The sequence below is a fragment of the Meriones unguiculatus genome, chromosome 3 (assembly GCF_030254825.1).
Source record: "Meriones unguiculatus strain TT.TT164.6M chromosome 3, Bangor_MerUng_6.1, whole genome shotgun sequence".
NCBI lineage: Eukaryota > Metazoa > Chordata > Mammalia > Rodentia > Muridae > Meriones > Meriones unguiculatus.
This window is the reverse complement of record NC_083351.1, coordinates 28,916,471-28,939,980: the sequence shown is the minus strand read 5'-3', so window position 1 is coordinate 28,939,980 and position 23,510 is coordinate 28,916,471. Positions and strand designations below refer to the sequence as shown.

The 23,510-nt window shown below is 42.6% G+C and overlaps 1 protein-coding gene across 2 annotated transcripts in view; it reads right to left on the bottom strand.

The window, feature by feature from the left end:
* Positions 1-18,081, bottom strand: part of Ctps1 (CTP synthase 1) — a 33,012-nt gene extending 14,931 nt beyond the window's left edge. The window contains exons 1-7 of one of the 2 annotated variants that reach the window (XM_021639482.2): positions 17,946-18,081; positions 14,346-14,524; positions 12,290-12,460; positions 9,601-9,701; positions 8,370-8,486; positions 5,566-5,649; positions 3,031-3,111 (exon numbers count right to left, since the gene is read on the bottom strand). In XM_021639482.2, the coding sequence (XP_021495157.1) occupies positions 3,031-3,111; positions 5,566-5,649; positions 8,370-8,486; positions 9,601-9,701; positions 12,290-12,460; positions 14,346-14,511 (720 nt within the window). In that variant the 5' untranslated portion in view covers positions 14,512-14,524; positions 17,946-18,081. Of the gene's footprint in view, positions 1-3,030; positions 3,112-5,565; positions 5,650-8,369; positions 8,487-9,600; positions 9,702-12,289; positions 12,461-14,345; positions 14,525-17,229; positions 17,619-17,945 lie in introns of those variants that run through there. The other variant, XM_060379686.1, reaches the window with a different exon arrangement.
* Positions 18,082-23,510: the final 5,429 nt, after the last annotated feature.

The window sequence follows — 23,510 nt, the reverse complement described above, 5'->3', positions numbered from 1 at the left end:
AGGTTTCTCTGTGTAGCCTTGGCTGTCCTGGAACTCACTCTGTATACCAGACTGGCCTCAAACTCAGAGAGATCCTCCTGCCTCTGCCCCTTGAGTGCTGGGATTAAAGGCATGCACCATCATAGCCCAGAATGAGAATAATTCTTATGAAAGTCAATTCTGCAAAACTAAAAAAAAAATAAATAAAAAAGGAATCCCCCCCTTCACTTGTGGAGACAGAAATACCTGAAATAAAGTACATGATAAAGGGCCCCTGTGAAAAAATGAAAATCATTCTGTGTTCCATGGGTTGAGTATGGAAGGAGAACCCCGGCTTAGGAATCACGCAAGGAGCCTGACCCCAGCCTTTACCCCAAGGCCTGAGTCCTCATGGAGAAGTCCTCTGTAAAGATCAAGGAAATTTCCTGTAGCACCATGCATGCCAATGCCAGGCCAATGATCTGAACTGCCCCCTTTACCGAAGTCTCCTCCCAGTTTCATTAAGTGGGCTGCTCTCACTTTAAGGTTCCTGTCTTGCTGTTCCCACCTCTCCTGACCCTCAGTCATGGAGCAGTAAAACTCTACATACTCGCATCTGCAAACTCCTTGCCTACATCTTTCTTCTGCTCTCCTTCAGGCAATTCTTTGTGCTATGGTTTCCACATGGTTTGGAGCCCCTCAAGCACCAATGTGCCTGAAGGGTCAGGCCTACACTGGCATAACTGGAAGGTGCTGGGGAACTCTTAAGAGCAAACGTAGGAGGTCCTTGAGACATTTGGAATCCTGCCCTTAGAAAGAATTAAGACACTCTTCCTATAACCCTTGGAATTCCCAAAAGAAACCTAGTCCCTCCATCTCTCTGCAGCCAGGCTGGAAAATTCATCTTTCCACCCCCCACACACCACCTACCACCATGGGACCTTCCCAGAATCTGTACTATGCTACTTAAGACTTTCAGTCTCCAAACTATAATAAACCTTTCTTTATTAATTAGTTGCCTCGGGATTTTGCTTGTAAGAATGAAAAGCTGGGGCTAAAGACATGGCTCAACTGTTAAGAACACTAGCTGGGGCTGGAGAAATGGCTCAGCAGTTAAGAGCACTGTCTGCTCTTCCAGGGTCCTGAGTTCAATTCCCAGCAACCACATGGTGGCTCACAACCATCTATACCCTCTACTGCCCTCTTCTGGCCTGCAGGTGCACATGCAGATAGAACACTAATATGCATAAAATAAATAAATAAAATCTAAAAAAAAAAAAAAAACAAAACAAAACACTGGCTGTTCTCCCAGGGGACCTAGCTTCAAGTCCCAACACTCACAGCCACCTTATGCACAGATATACATGCAGGTCAAACACTCATACACATAATCTTTTTTTTTGGGGGGGGGGGTTCAAGACAGAGTTTCTCTGTGTAACCTTAATCATCCTGGAACTCACTATGTAGACCAAGCTGACCTCAAATTCAGACAACTGCCTGTCTCTGCCTCCAAAGTACTGGGATTAAAGGCATGTGCCATCACCACCTGGCCATAAATTAAAAAAAAAACAAAAAACAAAAAAAACACTGGCCAATGCCATATTTATGTCCACTAGTGTTTCCATAAATAAGCACCATACTTAGATATCACAGGATCTGTTAACACAGTAACAGACTAAAATGCATGTGGGAGCCGCAGCATCCTGATACTAGGTTACAGAAACATAAAATGGATTGCACATGCATGTGTACACATCAAGGTGCACAAGACAGGCTCACAACCAGCATATCTGAGAGATGCAAGCAGCCCAGAGACAGAAGTGATTGGCCCTGAGGATTAAGAAGGGTGTGGTAAAAGCTCTGCATAAGTACTTAGGCAAGCAAACACAAGGCCCCACATTTGCTTTGGGGTTATGTACAACAGCCCCTGAGATTTTGCCTTTAATGCCATGCTCAGCAACCTTGTTCCTTCACTTGCATATATTATGCATCTTCAAACATTGCACCTTCCAACCTCAGATTCCCCCAACCCCCAACCTGTACCAAGCTACATGTAGTATCATCTAAGAAATGTCTCTGCCAGTGAAGTGAAACAATCATATTGAGACAGTTTGTAGTAAAAAAAAAAATAATAATTTCCAATTATCAAGGTATGAGAAATAAAAGCTGATCTGGACTAAACTGGTTTTGGGTGTACATGCTCAAGTGAGGCAAAACTGTATTCTCCATCAATCTTTTTAGGAGAATCTATTTACCATCTTATGACTCGGTGTAATTGGATATGCATATATTTAAAATCAGATGCATTGTGGGAAAAGACATGTACACTAAAAAACAAACAAACAAACAAAAAAAAAACATATGACCTAATCTATCAATCCAAATTATACCCTTTAGGTCTAACTTCTCCTTATCTTGAACTCTATACAAGGAAGTTCTGAACAGTAACTGGGTCCCTGAGTACTCTGACTCATATGACTCACAGTCGGTCTTTAAACACTTTGCTCTGAAGTTAGCTTGGTTTATTCTGAGATATTTTTTCAATTCTGTGGATAAGAAGCCAAAAACCTAGCCCAGACCCGAACACTGTTGGTAACACTGTGTCCTAGCTAAACCCTTAATGATAAAAAGAACAAGAGATGCTGGGCCAACAGAAACAGGTTCCTCTGTCTGCTAAACAGGAACTACCAAGAGCAGAACCAAAGCAATAGCTAGGATGGGAGGACACACCTGCAATCCCAGCACTTTGAAAGACCGAATCAACTACGAAGTAAGACTTTGCTTCCAAAACTAAGGGGGGAAAAACAACCCAGTTGGAGATAGCTCAATGGTCAAAGAACTTGACAAGGTCTTGGGATACCAGAAATACAGTAGGACCCTAGAGACATAGACACTGACCCCAGACAGCATAAGAACAAGAGATGGGAGAAAAGAGGAAAAGTTGTGTTAAGATCTAAAGGAAAGTCTTCTGTCTCTTAATTATGACATAACAAGTCTTGGAAAGTGGATCCTAGTCCAGGCTTTAGGCAATTAGAAGTAAAAAGCCATTTCCAGAGCTGAAATTTTACTTACTTGTTCAGGTTCCACATGGCAGAACATTGATATTTTCTCTTTCACAGACGTATCAAGAGGATTTGAGCACCTGCACACCACCTAACAATTAAGAAAACAAGGGACTCTGAGCAGAAGGAAATGTCAAAGCAGGGCTTCTCCACAACTGGAATTAAAATAAGAGATGAAAATGTCAGGGTTTTTTTGTTGTTGTTGTTTCCGTTTTGGGCTTTGTTTGTTTGTTTGTTTTTTGGTGGTTTTGTTTCGACACAGGTTTCCTCAGTGTAGACTTGGCTGCCCTGTAAAAGGAACTTTTATTTGCCTGATACAGAGGCTCACTGCCTCCATCTGTTAATCTAGGCCTAGTCCTAGAAACTTCTAGCCTCCAATCTAACCTAGGCCTAGAATGTTTTCAGCCTCTGAAACTTAGTGCTTAATAAGCTCACCCTTCCTTGTTCTTGCTGTGTGCTCACTGGTGTAACTCTGCTATTCTGACTCAAACTTCTCTCCCAGCTGACTTATTCAGCCTGCCTTTTCTCTCGGCCTCTGAATTGGTCTGCTTGGCCTCAAACTAACTCCAGCAATCTGCTCTCATTTCCTGGCTCCTTATTTTCTGGCTCATTCTGCTTTCACCTATGTATAGCTTGTTCTCTCAGCAGCTGTTGTTCCTTTTTCATAAGCACTTAAAAATTTAAAGTTAATAAAGTACTGTGTAATCTATCTCTCGGGGTCTTTATTACCCCTTTCTGTTTATTAAGCATATCTTAAAGTGTTGAGTAGATCTTTCTGTAATTGCTTACCCTGCAGGATTATGTGATATACCTATAATATGCTTTATGTTATAATATGCAAAAAAAAAAAAAAAACCTGTTTCATTTTACTAGAAACATGCTGGAGAATTGTCAGTCTTAATCTGTACAGGTATTCCCATAATAGCCATAACTTCTAATAATTGTGTAATCATAGAATCAGCCTTTTAAGAACTTTAAGCAGTTGCCCATTGAAATCCTGATTATGTAGCTATGATATGATACACATACTTTAATTTTCCAAACTATGCAAAACAAAACACATCCATTTGCCAAACTTCAATTCTTTGGGTACCCTTTGTGTTACTTCCTGCAGGTAATGGAGTTTGAGTATGCAGAGAACAAGTAGGACATTGCCTTGTTGCCAAGTGATAGAAAAATCTTTCTTCAAACCTTTGTTGTTAACATGGTGTTTATGAAATTCTGAGGCTTCTAGCACATTTCCTAGTAACAGCTGATAATTTCATCATTACTTTGTGCTGGAGGGCCTAGTAGACCTGTGTGAGATTTGATATGTGTTATATACAATGGATTATTTCTATTTCTTATTACTTGCTGTAGTTGACTAGATAGTGAAGTTAGTTCTGAATCATCTGGAATAAACCCAGCAGTTTCAATATGTAAAACAACTCTTTCTGCATATTGCGAGTTAGTCAATGTTAACAGTCATGAAAATCACATAATACTATATGAATGGCATACAATTCTGATTTTTGAACTGAATCATAAAGTGGGGTCTAAACCACTTTACGTAAATTTCCTGACTTATAAACGTGCCTTTCCTGATTTATTTGGTAAATATGTAGGTGCTCCAGAAATTGGTGTCCTTTTTACTATATGAAGGAGAATCCAAGTAATTCTTTTTATAAATTGAAGTCTCTTCTTTTAGGATATTTGTTGGTAATCTCTCCCAAAAAATTACTGCAGGCTCTTTGCCAGTGTTCATTTTCTGTCCATAATGAGACAATTTCAGCATTAGTAAAAGGTACAACAGTTTCTGTTGGGCTTATTCCTGCTGGTTAGCAAAGTCTCATTTTTCCTTTCAGAATCAGTTCAGAATCTTTTCTACATAGGTCTTTAATTTTTTACTGTTTATGTGCTTAAAAATACCCATTCAAAGATATTATCTTTTCTTTGTATAAGAATTCCCATGGGAGAATAAGTAGAAGACAAAATAATACAATCCAGCTTTGGATCCAAGCAATCCACACGTGAGTCTTGTAGTTTCTTTTCTATCAGAGCCAATTCTCTCTCAGCCTCAGATGATAATTTTCTTGGACTACTTAAGTACTTATCACCTTGTATGGTTTGAAATGGATTACTCAGCTCTTGCGTAGTTAATCCAGTTGTGGCCCACAGTCATTTTCTATCTCCCAAATGAAAATGTCGGCTCTAAGCACAGTGCACACGATCCTATCTATAACACTATCTGTTTTTACACCAAAATTCCTACATCCCAAGGAGATTATGAGAGACAACAAAGGGGAAATAAGTAAACTACAAGAGCTAACTAATTGGTTTTCCTCCTCTTTAATGTTCTTGAAAGGAATTTAGGACTGTAAGAAGCAAGACATGGGAAGTACAAGGCTTCACATATGCCAGCAAGAAAATCACAAACTCCAGACCCATTCAAAACACTATTTGTTCCACCATCAAACACAAGCTGACAAATTCCATCCTGCCAGAGAGGCCAGATTTTAATCAGAGGTGAGAGATGACACCAAAACAGACACTTAGGAAATCTTACCAAGTCTGGAGAAAGCCCGAGTCCTCTAAGCTCCCGAACACTGTTCTGGGTAGGTTTTGTCTTCTGTTCCCCTGTTGAACTGGGCTGTTTAAAAAAAAAAAAATGAAGTGGCTCAATTCTCTATGACTTCTCCCTACACCTCTGAATGGAGAATTTGGCTGTACAGGTCAGCCTTGATTTGTAGTGAAGGCACACATGCACATATTTTAGAGTCTACTGGTTCTATGGGGTTTGGCTTAACAGACAGTATTACATGTCCTCCATTTCTCCGAACCCTACAGATAATGGCTTTGTTTATAGCTATATTTGAGGCACAACTGAACCAGGGCTCAGCCCACACTAAGGACAAAAGCTACCACTGAGATGACTCCAATCCATGCTAACTCAGGTCTTCTGCCGCTCTTCACTGCTACTTCTCAGCATTCATCTAAGGCGGGCTCTGCTAAGTTCTCTCCTTCCTGAGCCATGACACCATCCCATTCAGCTGTGCACACTTTCGAGTATCTAAAGACCTGATTAGATAAGCCATGTGCCGTACTTTTGTCTAAAGTAAATTATCTTTATCGCCTTCCCACACTTAAGAGAAATCTGCTGGGTTTAGAGTTTAGACTCTTCCTTTAGTGGTTCTCAACCTGTGGGTTGCAACCTAATCACAGGTTTCACCTAAGACCATCAGAAAACAGATATTTACATTACGATTCATAACAGTAACAAAATTACGGTTTGAAGTAGCAATGAAAATAATTTTATGGTTGAGGGTCACCACAATACATGAGGAACTTTATTAAAGGGTTGCAGCATTGGGAAGTTGAGAACCACTGCCTCAGAATGTTTAATGCCATGGCTTCCCTTTCCTCTGGCTCCTAGTTTTGCCATACTGACCTTTGATTCCCCACCCCCACCCCCCCCACCCCGCCCCCCGCCCGCCTACTTAGGGCCTTGAGACCTTCTGCTCCATTATTCTGTACTCTGAGTTATGAACCTCAGTGCTGGCCATTTTATATCCAACATAGTAAACCCTCAATGGGCTCTTTCAATCTGGAAACTGTGTCTTTAAGTTTCCTTGTTTAGATAAGAATTCAGAAAACTCTGCAAAGAAGGCCCATAATAACTATCTTAGGTTTCAGCCTTACATCATGGCTCATGCACAATAGGAAACTGAGGCAGGAAGACTGATAAAAGTTCAAGGCCAACAGCGCAGACTACACAGTGAATGCAGGCCAATCTGCTACATTATGACATGTTGTCTACCTCAAAAGCCCCTATTATTATTTCTGATTTTTATTATTTTGAACTTTATGGACCATATGTTTTGTCATATATATTCAACTTTGTTGTTTCAGTATAAAAGCAGCCCTAGATGACACATCAACCAAGGAATATAGCTTTATTTCCATCAGACAAGCCTATTTTTAAAAATAGCCAATAAGTACCCCTTGGCCTCAGCTACAACCTGAAAACCTGTTCTTCAGGCCTCATTTCTTTGTTCTAATTTTCAAGATATCCTGTGCTATATAACACATCTGGACCAATTCTCTAACTTTCTTACCTCTTCTCTCCTATTTTCTGTCTCTGCCTTACTTCCTGGGTATTTTCTCAGCTTCTCTCCTTCTTACTTTCATCTGTTTATCCAATTCTTAACTTCAATTCTTGCCTGTCAATTCAGTTATGTTCCTATATTACACTGTCCAGTTCCTGCTGAGCACATGCAGTCACTGGCGGGCTGCTTCTAAAAGCAAACTAGTAGTTCCCTATGAAAGACAGCATTTGGGGAGCCTTAGGGCAGTGTCTTCTAGGCGAAACATAAGTCTCAGACTTCCCACATGGAGGAGTCAAGCCTGCCTCTGAAGACTCTGGAAACCAACAGGTAGAAAACAGCAAGCCATCTTGGCCACATAGCATGCCAGTTTCACTGCTCTCAACCTCCATAGTGTCTGCTTGTCAAGAAAACCTCTCCAGGGCTATCGAGCTTTTTTTTTGAAGATGGCTTGTTTTATTTAAGATTTATTTATTATTTACAATGTTCTGACTGCATGTGTACTTGCACACCAGAAGAGGGCACCAGACTTTATTACAGATGGTTGTGAGCCACCATGTGATTGCTGGGAATTGAACTCAGGACTTCTACAAGAGCAGCCAGTGCTCTTAACCTCTGGCCACCCCCCGCCTCCAGGGCTATATCTTATAGCAAGAAAGAGACAGATGCCTGACTGCACACATAAGCAAACAGGTAAAAAGTTCATCTCTTCTAAAGCAGCAGTTATAGTGAGCCCTTATCTTTATCCTACTCCCAGAAGAGCCTGAGATCTTCCCACTGCCCACTCTGAGCCTCTGGAGGGTTCACAGGACAAAAAAAGACTTCACAGCTTCCCCTGCTGCTCTGGCCTAGAGCACTCTTGGCTGCTCCTTTGGTTTCTATGTGTCAGTGTGCTTTTTGAGTGTGCTTTGTTTTTATTACCACCAACTCTTCTCCATGCTACTTATCTTTTTTGAATTTCTCTTCTAGAAAATTATTTCACTGATTTTGACAGAGAGTAAAGATAAACATACATGTTCAATCTACCAGCTTTAATTACAACTGTCCTGATTCATTTTTTAAATGTTTTCCATTTAATCTTTCATATCATGGACTGGCAAGAAGGCTCAGCAGGTATGAATATGTATGCTTTCCACCTCCCCTGACACAAACAGACCAAATAAATAAATGTAAAACATGTGATTGTAACAAACTCACAGAAGTTCTTTATTTCCTATTTCCTGGACCTCCATATTGAAAGCTATTAAAGCCAAACTGCATGCCTTACCTGAGGAACAAGACTGACATGGATATTACAAAAGTTCTCCCTCTTGACCTTGAACTGGAACTGACGGAAGGCCTCAATGAAGGGCATGCTTTCAATGTCTCCCACTGTGCCACCAAGCTGAAAGGACACACAGTCTCAGAGGTTAACACTGAATCTCTATTATGTGCTATCCCTCAATTCAGTACCCAGTTACAGTGTGCCTGCAAACTCCTTGCCTTGCAGAAGAGGACATCAGTCTTTGGACACTGCTGTGTGCTCAAAGTTGATGCTGTTAAAAAATCTCCTGATTACTCCTAGAATACTGCAGATATTGTCACAGCATTTTAGGAAAATGTTGGTGTTTGAAAGGTACCAGAAGCTGGGAGTGGTGACGCATACTTTTATGCTCAGCACTCAGGAGACAGAGGCTCTGTGATAGTTCAAGGCTAGCCTGGTCTACAAAGCAAGTCCAGGCCAGCCAGAGCTGTTACACAGAGAAACCGGGTTTCCAAAAACCAAAAAGGGGAAAGAAAAAAAAAAAAAAAGAAAAAGTACCAGGAGCCAGGGGCGGGGGCAGAAAGGGAAGCATTTGCCCACTCTTAATCCCTGCATTTAGAAGGCTGAGGCAGATGGATCTCTATGAGTTTGAGACCAGCCTGGTCTATAGAGCTAATTCTAGAACAGCCAAGGCTATACACACAGAAAACCTGTCTCAAAAAACAAAAACAAAAATCCCAAGAACAAGACCATAATTCTTTTAATTCACTTTAGAGTTTCACTTTAGAGTCACATAGGATAGATGGATGGATGGATGGAAAGAAGTGGGGGAGTGACAGACAAGAGTGAAATCTAGATGTGTTTCCTTAGTTAAGTATAAATAACTTTTCTAGTAAAACCCACCAATTATAACAAACTGCTGGGACTTCTGAGCTCCAACTCTGGAATGAAGAGACAGCAGAACAGAAACAAAAAGGAAGCTAGGGGGATGAACTCTGCCAGAGGTAAGCAAAGGGCTGCCAGCATCAGGAAAGGGACAAAAATGTATCCTGCCACTCTGAGTCAGTGTTAAATGGTCCAGCACACACTGAAGAGGGCATCGTTGGAGAAAGCTGCTTCCCCTAAGAACCATTCCACCTACTGCTGAACACTGCATGGACAGGAATGGAAGGATAGGTTTTCACTAGGTATGGTCCTACTGGTAGCTAAGGAGAGGAATGACTGAACTGTTCTTACAGGCAAGAATCATACAAACCTCAATAACACACACTTGAGGTTCTAAGCCATCTTCGTCTACAGGTATTAACGCCTGTCTCATCACCCACTCCTGGATTGCATCTGTGATGTGAGGGACAACTGAGAAAGAGAAAAGAAACCTATAACTTAAACTTTGTCTGTCAATCAGCATTTAATACATTAACTGCTAAAACAAACCGATAAACTTTTTTGCCTAGATAAACAAACAATAAGGTATACTTTTTGGCCTAAATAAGTAACAGTGTCATAAAAATACTTTTGAAGGAAGTGCCTTTAAATGACTCAATAAATCTTTGGGCTCACACTTCCCTCGACCTTCTTTCCAGATTTCTAGGCTGTTGCTAGAAGCCAGTGAAAAGAACAAAGCCAAGAGTGGCTCCGTAAGCACCTCAGAACAGCTGTGCTATGCCACACATAGACACAAGGTGATCATGTGACCACCCTGTTGTTCCCAGCTGAGGCTGCAGTGGGTACAACATACCTGAGTGCTTTATAGGAGCCAATGAACTGCTAGAACCCTGTGCCATTTGTTTCTAGTTTATCAAAGTATAGATAATTCACCACCAGACACCTAACAACACAGCAGAGTGATGAGAAGCACAGCATATAGGGTCATGCCCCAGTTCACCACCCACTAACTGTGGCTCACTGATTTAATAGGATATAAAAATAAAAAATTGGGCTGGAGAGATGGCTCAGAGGTTAAGAGCACCGTCTGCTGTTCCAAAGGTCCTGAGTTCAATTCCCAGCAACCACATGGTGGCTCACAACTATCTATGAATCTAGTGCCCTCTTCTGGGGTGCAGGTGTACATGCAGGTAGAACACTGTATACATAATAAATAAATAAATCTTAAAAAAAAATTCCTTCTTGCTGGGTGCAATGGTGCACGCCTTTAATCCCAGCACTCAGGAGGCAGAGGTGAGTAGATCTCTGTGAGTTTGAGGCTTGGTCTACAAAGCAAGTCCAGGACAGCCAGGGCCACACAGAGAAACCCTGTTTCAAAAAGCAAACAAACAAACAAAAACAAAGAAAGGAAGAAAGAAAAAGAGAGACAGAGGCAGAAACTACCTCTTTCTTTTTACACTTTGCGTCTTCATCTATTGAGTAGAGGCTACCCCTACTTCTAAGGATCCTATAAGAGAGCTGTGCATCCAGGACTCAGGAACAACCAGCTACTGTGGGACACTTGAGAATCAGTTGTTGGACTCAAGACTGCAAGTTCCTAAAGGACAAAGGTGTGTGTTTGAAATGATCTAGGATTAAGCAGCAGTGCTCTTGCACAGACAGCCATTATCTGGGTCACATGGAGCAGCCAAGTGATCTACAATAATCAGAATTCACCACTCAAGTTTAAACTCTTTAGTACTCAGTGAAAGGCTGACACAAGAGCCACTGGATGACTGCTCTGTTGCTCCAGACTGTAGAGTATCAGCCACGGCAGTCTCCCCTCTAGTTCTTGCCCACAGATCCCTGTGGTCTGGGGCCTTTGTACCTATGGCCTCCTTCACTCCTGACTGGCTCCTAAGCTCAAGCTGTCTCTTGGAGGTCCAACCACCTATCCGGAATGGCTTTCCCAGTCATGTTTTCTGGCCTTGCTCTTTATTTCCTACACACCTCCTATCAGACATCTCATTTAATTTGTTTTCTGTCTGTCCTATAGCCAACTAACATGAGGACAGTGACCTCAATGATCTCTTCACCATATATGCTGAGCACCAGTAAGGGTCTGACCACATGAGTATTCAATGAACATTTTATGATGATGAACAGAAGAACAAGAACAAGTGCACCAGAACAACAAACTGCACAACTGATGTAACCTTAATTCACAACAGACCCCTCTATGTGTCAGTAAGGTGTAGCAGCAGCATACTGATGCAGTCCTTTAACCCTTAACAACTCAAGAAGCCGAAGGCTTTACCACCTCCATTTTACAGAAAAGGTGTTCAGAGGGCTAGTAAGTAACAGAGCTAAGCCCCAAATTATGAAATGATTAAGCTAGAATCTGGCCAGGGCAGCCCCATGTCAGAGCCAGGTGTAAGGCTGAACCTTAGCTCTCAGTGCAGCAAAGGCAAAGGCAAAATGCAAATTTGCCCTTATAACTAACAGGAAAGCAATGGCCCAAACTAGCATACTATCATTCCATTAGACCAATGGTGTCCCAATGTCACCTTTTCAAAGCAGAACACTTTCCCCAAATGACTACAGAAAATCCCAGAAGAGTCAACAGATGTCAGCTGAGCTGGTAGAAGCTCAAGAGGGCCCAGAAGCCCACTTCTCAGACTCCCACTAGCCCACATGACACAGATAAAACACCTGAAAACCAACATATGCAATGGAAGCTTATTTCCTCATCACTTACACAAGCCACCTCCTATAATGCCCCAATCAGACTGCCTTCACTGCTCAGCATGTAAAAGCAACAGCTCACTGGACTTTAACCATGCTGTCATGCTGGACTGACAAAACGAATGCTATTACTAGAACAACAGCAGCTTTCTCCAATTGTTTATTGAGATTAATAAACAATCATACTGATTATTCATGCACTTCTAAATTTTCACCTGAAAGGATATTTTGGTATTAATACTTTTGACAAAATACTGAAATCACATAAAAATAAATTTTGATACTCAAAAGAAATTAAAGTGACTAATAATTTATTCCTTAAAGGTTGATCTTACCCTGGACAGTTTTTCCCAAGTAATCTCCTTTGCGCTCCTTATTAATGACATACTGATATATCTTCCCTGTGGTCAGATTATTGTCCTTGGTAAGACGGATATCAAGGAACCGCTCATAATTTCCCAAGTCAAGGTCTACTTCTCCACCATCATCCAGCACAAAGACTTCTCCTGCAGTGAAGAGTAAACATGAGAACGATGAAGGAAATGAAAAACTCATTTGCCATGGTGCAATTTCAATCTCAAAATATAAACATTCAGATGGAACAAAGTAAGCATAACCTGATTACAAAACAAGAACATCATTTCTAGAATATTAAATGTCACAAAAAAATTACCAATTATTCTCCTAAAGAGAATGCTTCCAGCCTGAATTCATTCTTTATCAGGACAGTTAAACAGCATGGAAGGGAGGAAAAAGCCCAACCATGAAGGCAGTAGGTGAAGAAACTTTACAGTAATAAAAGCATCTTGAGCAATAGACCTACTCGAGCAGAAAATGTTCAAGAACAGAAGCAGGATGATTTGAAATCCCTATGACATACACACAGAAAAGTGCTACTGCGTTTAAATGCCAGCTTCTGAGCTACACTTTCATTCTAAGTAGTTATTCAGCAGCTCAGGTTGCTCCATTCCTTTGTTATACATTTATTCTTTGCAATTTCATGGTGGAAATGCTGCCTAGAATGATTCATTCCTACCATCAAAATGGAAAGGAAAACTGTCTTATATCCCCCTTCAGAGAGAGAACCCATCTTCTGCTAAGAACTTTCTATTAAGGTTCCTCCAAAGGTGGGAGTGCAAGTGCTAGCATGCACAAAGCCCTGGGTTCAATCCCCTAGAACTAATTGAGTAACAACAAAAAAATCCATTTAGTATATTGACCTTCTGACACTACTTATTACTAATGGCAGTATATATCCTTACACATTTTTCCTTCAACACCAGAAAGTGAATATTTAGAAACTTTTAAAACTTGAAAGCCCAAAGGCTTAGAATTATGTTTTTATGACAGGGTCTTGCTATGAAACACTAGCTAGCCTTGAACTGTGTAGCCCAAGCTGGTCTTAAATTCACTGTATAGCCAAAGTTGGCCTTGAGCTCACTAATAGTTCAGGCCGGCCGAAAACTTGCCATCCTCCTGTCTCAGCCTCCTAAGTGCTAAGATTATTACTCAAAACCAGACCCAGCTTTAAGGTATGTTTTAACAATGCTTCTCAAATTACAAAGAATGCTGGATATGCCACTCATTTATCACACCATAAATAAGAATTCAGAGCTGGGCAGAGATGGTGCACACCTTTAGTCCCAGCACTTGCAGAGGGGGGCAGATTACTGTGAGCTCAAGGCCAGCCTCATCTACAGAGCTAGTTCTAGGACAGCCAAGGCTACACAAAGAAATCCTGTCTAGAAAAACAAAACAAAACAAAAAAAGAATTCAGCAACAAAGAAGTAAAATGCTATCTTCTAACCTTCTTCACAGTTTCAACTTTCATTCACTTCAAAAGATCCTCATTATAAATATTATTCAAACTCCAGTAGGAAAAAAAACAAAAACAAAAACAAAAAAAACAACAACACAGAATCCCAAGCTTACCCATCCTTAAAGTCTGGCATCTATCTGTTGTTTGATCCCTCCAAAACAGCCCTCTCTGTTTGAAAGACACTTGTCGTGACAGGGCCAAAATCTATTTACCCATGCAATTTCTAAAGACTGGGGCCACAAAACAGCATATTCCATCTTCTCAAATATGCTCCATTTTTCAAATAAAATGATAAACTTTTGTTCAGCTGCCACTACCCTTATCTCAAACCCTTATTTCACATCTATTATAGAAACCCTAGGATTCTAAACAATTAAGTTACAATTAAGATAGCTGCTTCCTCTTACTTAATCCAAGGGAGAAAAAGTATCATTCTGACACACTAAAGATCATTCTGGAAAACAAGAAGTGCAAGTTATGCAAGATATACACCTAATCTCCAAAAGCTAGCATGCTCTCCCACAGTCACAATTACTATTTAAATAAGAGAGAAAAAAATGCAGTTTTCTTACCATGTTCGTAAGGAGAGAATGTTCCTGCATCAATGTTAATATAGGGATCAATTTTAATTGATGTTACATGTAAGCCACATGACTTGAGTATTGTGCCCACACTGCTGGCAATGACTCCTTTTCCAATTCCTGATATAACACCACCAGTAACTAGAATGTACTTCATTTTCCTTTTTAACCTAAAAGGAAAATTTACACATAAATATACATATTTATACACATATATGTTTGGGTTTTTTTTGTTTGTTTGTTTTCTGTTTTGTTTTTATACAAGGTTTCTCTGTGTAGCCTTGGCTGTCCTGGACTCACTTTGTAGACCAGGCTGGCCTCCAACTCACAGAGATCCTCCTGCCTCTGCTTCTGCCTCCCTGAATGCTGGAATTACAGGCATGCGCCATCATGCCTGGCATATACACACATATCTTACAAATAAAACTTCATAGCTCAGTCAAGATTGTGAGACGATACTGAGACACTTGCCTGATATCTGGGGTGGGTGGGGAGGAATCACAATTTTAAATGAGCAAGCATTCCAATTCTCCTTGAAAGAAAGAATGGCTTTGTCTAAACTACAGCGTACACATGGACAGCACAAATCTCCTCTAAGTTTTTTAAGACTGATCAACAGGAAAGAACTGTGAAGCATTTAAGAAAAAGTCATACAAAACCTCTAGTTCCTTCAATTACATGTAGTTCTCATCTGTACTTTAATACAGTTGCTTGCTGGCAGCAATCTCTCCTAGGTATGCCCTGAAGGGATGATACAGGCTAAAGGCAATGGAACTTGTGAAATAACCCAGTGCAAAGCACACAATGAAAGGAGTAGAACAGAGAAGATCACATTAAACCCAAAGAGTACTAATGTAGTGGTAGAGAATAAAAGAAACACCTGAGAAAGTAAGGTGGATTTGGGACCAGCAGAGTCAAGTTATGAGCGACCTGCACAAATTAAGACTGACAATGCTATTGCATATGTATTCAATAAGATGAAACAATTCTTTGTATATTACAATATAAAGCATATTATAGGTACACCTCATAATCCTACAGGACAAGCAGTTGTAGAAAGAGCCAATCATACCTTAAAAGAGATGCTTATTAAAGAAAAAGAGAAAAAACAAAACCCTAGGAACAGACTAAACAGTGCTTTAAACTTTCTTAATATTGGTGAAAAAGAAACAACAGCAGCTGAGAGACACCGGGTTATAGAAAAAAAACTGAAGAACCAGGTCAACAAATACACTATAAGGATATGTTGACAACAGAATGGAAACCTGCAATAGCTTTGAGATGGGGACATGGTTATGCTTATGTAACTACAAGGAATGACAAAATGTGGTTACCAACAAACTTAATAAAGATTAGATCTGACCAGGGAAAATCTCCTATCACCTGCAACATGAATGTCTTCACAAAGCAAACAGCCCAGGTGATTCCCTCTCCCATGACAGCTTCCAGCAAAGCATCGCATAACTGACTCTTCAAAGAAATCCACTTCAGTCAAGTGTCAAGTAAAAGCAGCATCAACAAGCAATGAAACAGTGACACATCAAAAGAGCAGCACCAGTCCCCAAATGTGATCAAAAAGAGAAAATGCAGTCACCAAGTGGCAGGAAATGCTTGCTTTAATATGGAGAAGACACTTTCCTCCTCTAGAAACCCTCTGTGCGAAGCCAAATTAAAACAAAAATAAGCTACGGAACAAGGAAAGGGGAGTTCTGCTGGAAGCATTTCCCAGCTCCACTCCTCCCAGGAAAGAGAATGAACACACTTGGCAAGGAAATCATAATGCTTGAAATACCTTTCCCCTCAAACAGCAAGGAATGCTATCCTGCTTTCTCTATCCTGATGCAGTTGTTTCAAAAGTATATTTCTGCAAAAGTCAACTGCATTTTCCAGAAAGGTTTGAATAGGTGTGGTACCTACCCATGCCCGTAAAGAAAGGAAGAAAGATCAAAAGAAATGCTGACTTATCTTTAACCCAAGACCTCCAGGAGTGTTCAGTATGTTAATGCATATTGTGAAACCCAAAAAAGTAGACAATATGAAGTTTCCTCACACTAAGTGCCGATTACTTGAGAGAAATGCAGTCACCTCATAATTGAATAGTTCCTTGTTAACGCATGTATATCAAACTTGGCTATATTTTAGATGTATCCTAACCTGGCACACCTTACTAAGACTATAGCCTAGACACTGAGTCGATTTGCTGATGTTCCTACAGATGCCTACGCCACTGTGAATTCAGAATATGCTGCTACTCCAAGAATCACCTCTTGTCCCAGCTTTACTCAAAGATGGTAGATCTTTCTCTAGAGAAGATTCGGGCAGTCTCACACAGTGACTGGCAAAAAAATATTCCAACAGTCACAAAGACATAGTTGGAGAGGACCCAGTCCTTAACATTTACTGACTGCCTCCCACGGGAGAGCCACTCACAAGCTGGGGGCACCACAAAAATAAGTCAGATTTGGGTCCACACTTCAAGCTGCTGGCAGTCCAGTTAGGATATTTAAAAATAAATGAGTAGCGGGGTTTCATAGAAGAAAGCAGAGCATACACCAAGGCTGTAATGGGGAAATAAGAAAGGCCATCTTTCAGTACCAAGACCAAGGTAGGATCCAGGTGCTTTTGTCTTGAAAACCCGCCTTGCATCGGGCCTTAAATGACTTAATGAAAACGAGCTAAAGAATGGCAAAGCGTTGAGCCAGCAGGTGAGCACAGGGGTGCACCAAGAAAAGAGGATGAGGGCAAAGGGGGGTGGGGGAAGGAGGGCAAGGGGTCAATTCATGGGCAAAGTTGAATGTCCACGCTGAACTTTTTCCTGGAGCTAACAAGACACAAAAGGTTTTCAAGTACAGGAGCAATACAGATCAAGACGCACCAGAGAAATCCAAGGATGAAAAACTTGAAAGCTTGTTTCAAAAAAAAAAAAACCCTGAAGTTGTAAAACCAAGCTCAGAATCCACCGCCCACGCGCAGGGGATCTAAATCCACCTCCCCGAGGCGCCGGACGCCTGGGTTCGCATCGCCGTAAAAAAAAAAAAAAAGTGGGACGAGAACCACAGCAAGTGCCCGCGTCACCGGGCTGCTGAGGATTTCAATAGTGAGTGTGGACGTAAGGGGGGCCACGCTGACGTAGCGAACCGGACTGGAAGGGGCGACAGCGGCTGGGCAGCCTGGGCCGTGAGGCCCAGCGAACCTACAAGCCCCTTCCTCCCGCGGGGAGGGCCGGGAAGATCACTAGGCCGTCAGCCGGGCCCCACCACGGGCTGGGGCTCAAGGAGGCCCCTCCGCGGCGGCCCTCGGCGCTCTCTACCACCCCATGCCCGGCGGCCCGCGCCGCCCGCCTCGGCCCCTCTCCGCAGCCGGGCCACGCGGCCCGCGCGCGGGAGCCGGCAGCTCGCGTCCCGGGACGGCCCGCCCCGCTCCCGTTAGACATACAGCCCATTGGGCAGGACGCCGGGCCACCTCTCCCCTGATTGGTGAGAAGAGGCGTTTATCACCCCGGCGGCGTGGCCGTCTTCGCCGGGCTCTGTCAGCGCCACAGGCTCCTGCACCCGGGCGCCGGTCCTCCGGGGACCCCTGAAGTCAGCCTACCTGAGGCCGGCTTCAGAGTGTCGCGTCAGGCACTGCAAGGCCGACGCGCTAGGGGTGAGCCTCAGACAGCCAGTGCTCCGCCGGGCCGCATGCGCCAGCCGTCTTTCTGAGAGGCGGGCTCTAGGCGGTGCGCACGCAGAGGGCGGGGCGGGGCGGGCCCGGGAGGCGGGGCGAGGGCGCGCATGCGCGGGGCGCCCCCTCGCGGCGTGCTGGGTGGCCGCTGCGGGTGGGCCCCGGCAGTGGTGGGTTCCACGGGCGTCCTCGCCCGCTGTGTGGAGGCCGCCATGTGACTCACGTCTGCCCGGAACACTGAGGGCCGTCGCCTTCTCCCGCAATGGCCGGTGGACCCTCTCCTGTCCGCCTTCCCTCTGGGTACGTGCCAAACCATCTCAAGATCTCGCCCCGAGCGGCCTCCTCCTGATGCTCACTCATCTCCCTCTCAGCGACTAGCCAGCCTGTCGGCGGCTGCTTTAGAATAACGGTCGCGAGACTGGTTCCATCCGGTACTAAGTGTAGACAGGCAAACTGGCCCGCTCCTGGCAATCGGGATTTTCACCAGTGCTTGGGACTGGGAGAAGTTAATGTCCAGTGGGATGTGAACACGAGCGTGGGACTGGGTCAGAAAGGGGGCTTAAGCAGAGACGGTTTTGGCAAGAACAGAGAAGGGAGGTAAGAATAGAAAATGAGGCAGAAGAAAAAGCCTGTGTGCACACTCCAGGCGAGGCCCAGAAGAGCCAAGCAGAGTGGACAGGGCAGGCTGGAGAGCTTGGAAGGGCAGCCCCATGCAGAGCATTGTGGACAAAAGGTTTTCGTTCCCCTGCGGCAAGTGGAAAGCTTCTAAGGAGGGGATTTTGTCTTTTGAGTAGCGCATAAATCCATGTGAGTGAATTTGAACACCCTCCACCCACAACAACTACACAAGGGTTCAACACTGAACCCTGAACTCCGGTAGTCCTGCTTCCTTCCTTAGAAGCAATTTACCACTTTTTTTTTTTTTCTGTCTTCCCTGAAAGAGTTAAAGAAAAGGTATGTCCACCATGAGCATACTGGTTTTTCAGGAAAATGACTCAAACAGCTGGAATCCCAAAAAACCAGTTAGGAGACGACTCTCAGAGACTTCTGGACTCTTCCAAAGCTGAACCAACACTACGTTCTGAATCTGCCAGCATACCCAAACTGCTCAGCTCCAAAAAGCCTCTACAAGAGGGATAAAAGTGAACCCCCCACCCTGCCACTCTTCTAGGGGACCCCTTCACTCCCCTCCAGTCTCCTTCCCATATTCTCTCCATTGAGGGTCTTGTTTCCCATTTCGACAAGGAAACAGAAACCAACAAGAGAATGTCTGTCAACCTGCTTTGACGTGTGCCGGCAGCATGGTCTTTCCTCCCTGTACTTGGAACAAGTTACTGCAATGGAGAGGTCAGGTTCTCCCCCACTGCTTCAGGTGCCATATAAGCTTGTCAACTAACCAATTCTGGAACGTCTCCCCTCCTCCATTACCGGTTTTCTTTCCACTACCCCAGGGTCCCTATTGGAGAGTCTACCTATGTCTCCCGTTCACCTCCCATTGTTGTCACTCTTCAGGGAAACATGAAAAATGTTGGCACTGGCTATCCCTGGTTTTTGGTTTGGTTTGGTTTGGTTTGCCCTCTCTCCTTGTTCCAAGTTCTAGTCAGCCATTGTTCATGTTCTGTGAACTGAACTCTTAATGTTTTCTTTAGTTGTCAGACGGTAAAGCCTGTCCAGCCCAGTTCGTGTTCTGTAATTTCAACAAAAATGTTTTGGTCAAAAATCAAGTTCATGTTTCCATACCCTTCTCTGAACATCGATGCACATTTTAATCTCATATCTGTTCTCAGGCCCCAAAGGAAGACAGTATGTCTATGGTGTGAGTGCATGTGTGTGTGCATACACATGCTTGGACTGCCTGTCTTCCTAACCTTAAACTTGGATGCTTCTGTGTGCATCCATAGTATGTCCCAAAACCAGTTCCCTAAACTGACATCTGTAGCATCTTATGTCCCAGCTATTCATTCTCTCCCTAAAATGGTCTTCTCATGGCTTCCAGGAAGTCACAGTTATCATTTTCTTCTAATTGTATAGGCATCGCCTTGTGGATCTCCCTAGGTTCTCTTCTTGACCTGTAAATACTGTTCTGCCATGGGGCCCATTCTAAAAGCCTCCATCTAAAATCATCTTCTAAATAATCATGCTCAGAATGACAGCTCTGGGGTTTATCTTCCCAGCCTGGACTTGTTTTGAACTTTATGAGAAATTCCCCTCCAGTGCAGTCCTTAGTCAGCTAGGCATCTTGGGCTTCAACTACACCTGGCTCTCTGTGATGCCCTTCCTGGTTGACAGCTCCTCAGAGAATGAGGTCAAGGTGAGGTTTCTATAAAAGGCAGGTAGCCCGTACTTGATGTGGCACAGAGAACTGAGCTCTGACTTTACAGCACAGAAGTAGAAACGTAGTGAAGTATGGCTCATCCCAAGAAAACTGTGTTTCAATAGAACTCACAGAAGTGCAGAATTGTATGAAGGCCAAAGCATGCCAGTCCCTAAATGAAACGTATCTATTGCCTAGCTTCTTTGCCTGAGCAGGAAACATTTTCTACCTGTAACCCCTTTTTCACCCAAGAAGTAACCCTGGATATATAGGTATATAAATCAAACATTTGCTGATAGTAGATCATAAATTTAAGATAATTCTTTGTTATATATGTGTATATGACATTAAAGATGAAAGCATTTTGTATACTACTGAAATAGATGAGCTTGTTTATTTTTACATAAAGAAATTGCTGGGAAGATGATTCAGTAAGCAAAGCACTTTCTGCACAAGCATGACATGAGGACCAACCTGAGTTTGCATTTCCAGGACCCACATGAAAAGATGGGCAAGACAGCTCACACCAATGACCCCAGCACCTCGAGGCAGAATCAGGTAGATCTCAAAGGCTTATTGATCAGGCCAGCAAGTGTGACCAAAAAGGCCAGCTCCAAATTCACTGAGAGATCCTGTCTCAAAAATTGAGCTGGAGAAATATTTGAGGAAGACATTCTAATGTCAACCTCTGGTCTCTTAGCCTCACATGTGCCCATAAAAATGATAACACACGTGCACACTGAATCTTGGTTAAATAAATACGTGATAATGCAGGACATAGGGTGTCTTACAGGTTTTCCGGAGTTGATGAATTTTATTTTATAATCAATCATCAGTACAAAATGTCAGAACTATGCTTATACCTACTTCAGAAGTTGCTGGAAATTCTGCCCTAATCCCAAGCCAAAATTCATTTAGTGATTCTTTAAAAAATTAAGATCAAGTCAGCAACCCAAACAGAAATTTTTTATTCAAACATTATTTTCCTTTATTTTTAATACAAAGACAAACTTGAATTTCTGAACCTTCTACCTCTGCTTCCAAAGCACAAGAATTACAGACATGGACCACCCAGCTTTATTGTTTATTTATGTATTTAGCCTGATACTGTGTGCTGAACCCAGGACACGCACCCTACCAACTCAGGTGCACTCTAACACAATACAACCCAAATATGTACAAATTTGGTACTTACATGCTCTAAGGAATGATGGCAGGAAAATATTAAAACTCTTTGTTTCCTGTAATCTAGCTACTAGGATCCTATAAGTGTCTTCTGTAGTCCATAGCACGGACAGCCTTAAATCTGAACACAGGTGTTTTAGGCAACAGAAAACATATGTCGTATGTCTAGAACCAAGGCTATGGTTAAAAAAAAAAATCACATGATACAAAACAGGTGAGCACTGCCAAAAGCCATCTGAGATTCATCACACATTTGATTTTGAATTTTTTTGTTTGTTTCCAGACAAGGTTCCTCTGTGTAGCCTTGGCTGTCCTGCTCTCCCTTTGTAGACCAGGCTGGCCTCTAACTCAGAGCGATCCACCTGCCTCTGCCTCTCAAGTGCTAGGATTAAAGGCATGCGCCACCACACTTGGGTGATTTTGAATTCTTTTGGGTGGTTGTGTACTCAGAAAGTTTTTGCACAGTGCTCACGCCATCTGAGGTCTTGAGTCAGGCTTTAAGGGAGCTGAGCCCTCCAGCACTCTTCAGTCATCCATTGGCACATGAGCCCCACCCCAGGCCGTGTTCCCAGGGGACTTCTAAGACAGCACCCCTCCATACATGCACAGGTCGTCAGCTTTACTGGATGCTGCCTGAGATGTCTGTCACAGCGTGCTGGCATTGCTTATTTACCCGTCTGTCTCTTCTTTCCCAGATTGGGATCTCTTTGAGGTTACTCAATCTTTCTCTACCTCCATTTCTTTATCAGGTACAATCTTGTTCACCTTTTAATAAGCAGAATCTAACATCTTTCTCAAGAGTACCCTCTAATGAAAACACCCCCGCTATCACTATCTTATAGATCAGAAGTTCTCACCCTGTAGGTCTCGACCCCTTTGGATTAAATGACACTTTCACAGGGGTCACCTAAAAACATCAGAACACACAGATATTTACATTATGATTCATAACAGGAGCAAAATTTCAGTTATGAAGTAGCAATGAAAATAATTTTGTTGTTGGGGTCACCACAACGTGAATAACTGTATTAAAGGGTCACAGTGTCAGGAAGGTTGAGAACAACTGTTCTAGACAATGAAGACCAGACTGCAGTGAATGCAAATGGCCTCCCAAGACAAGTATGAAGTTCCCTCTCAATCATCCTTCTGTGCTGTCTCCCTCATTCTACCCAGCATAAAACCTTTACCTTGACTTCACATCACTGTGTTGTCATTCTGTCTGACAATCTCATAGACTACCTCAGTGAGAGAAGGAGTGAGAGAGAGACAACAACTATTAACAAATGTGTTGTCAGTTTTCATAGATTGAGAATATTCTAAAATTATAGTTGAGGGTTTTTTTAAAGCATATGTATGACACAAATTTCAGGAGACAAAAAAGAAGGTGTGTAACCACACCTATGTCCCAGTTCTCAGTTTCTGCTCAAAGACAACCGCTATTCCCAGTTCTTTATCCAGAAAGGAATGCCCTGTGTGGCTGGGCATGGTGTCACATGCCTGTAATCCCAGCACTCTGGGAGGCAGAGGCAGGCAGATCTCTGTGAGTTCAAGGCCAGCCTGGTCTACAAAGCAAGTCCAGGACAGCTAAGGCTACTCAGAGAAACCCTAAAAAAATAAAATAAATAAAAGGAATAGCATGTGTGTACATATATATAGCCTTTCTTATTGGCTACATGTTGTCATAATATGACTGTCAAATTGGGTCTCCTCACTTGAGTTCACATTTTTAATTATCTTATTTAGTGAATTCATGATTTATAATCTCTTTGATCACAAAAAAATTTCAAGTGCTCTGTGTGTATATGTGTGTGTGTATGAGAGAGGGGGGGGGAATCTATTATATAGTTCTGGAACTTGCTGGGTAGCCTCAAAATCAGAGATTCACCTGCCTCTGCCTTCCAAAGAACTTTACTTTTCAATGTCATTCCCTTCAAGACAAAATTAAACACACACACATACACACACACACACACACACACACACACACACACACA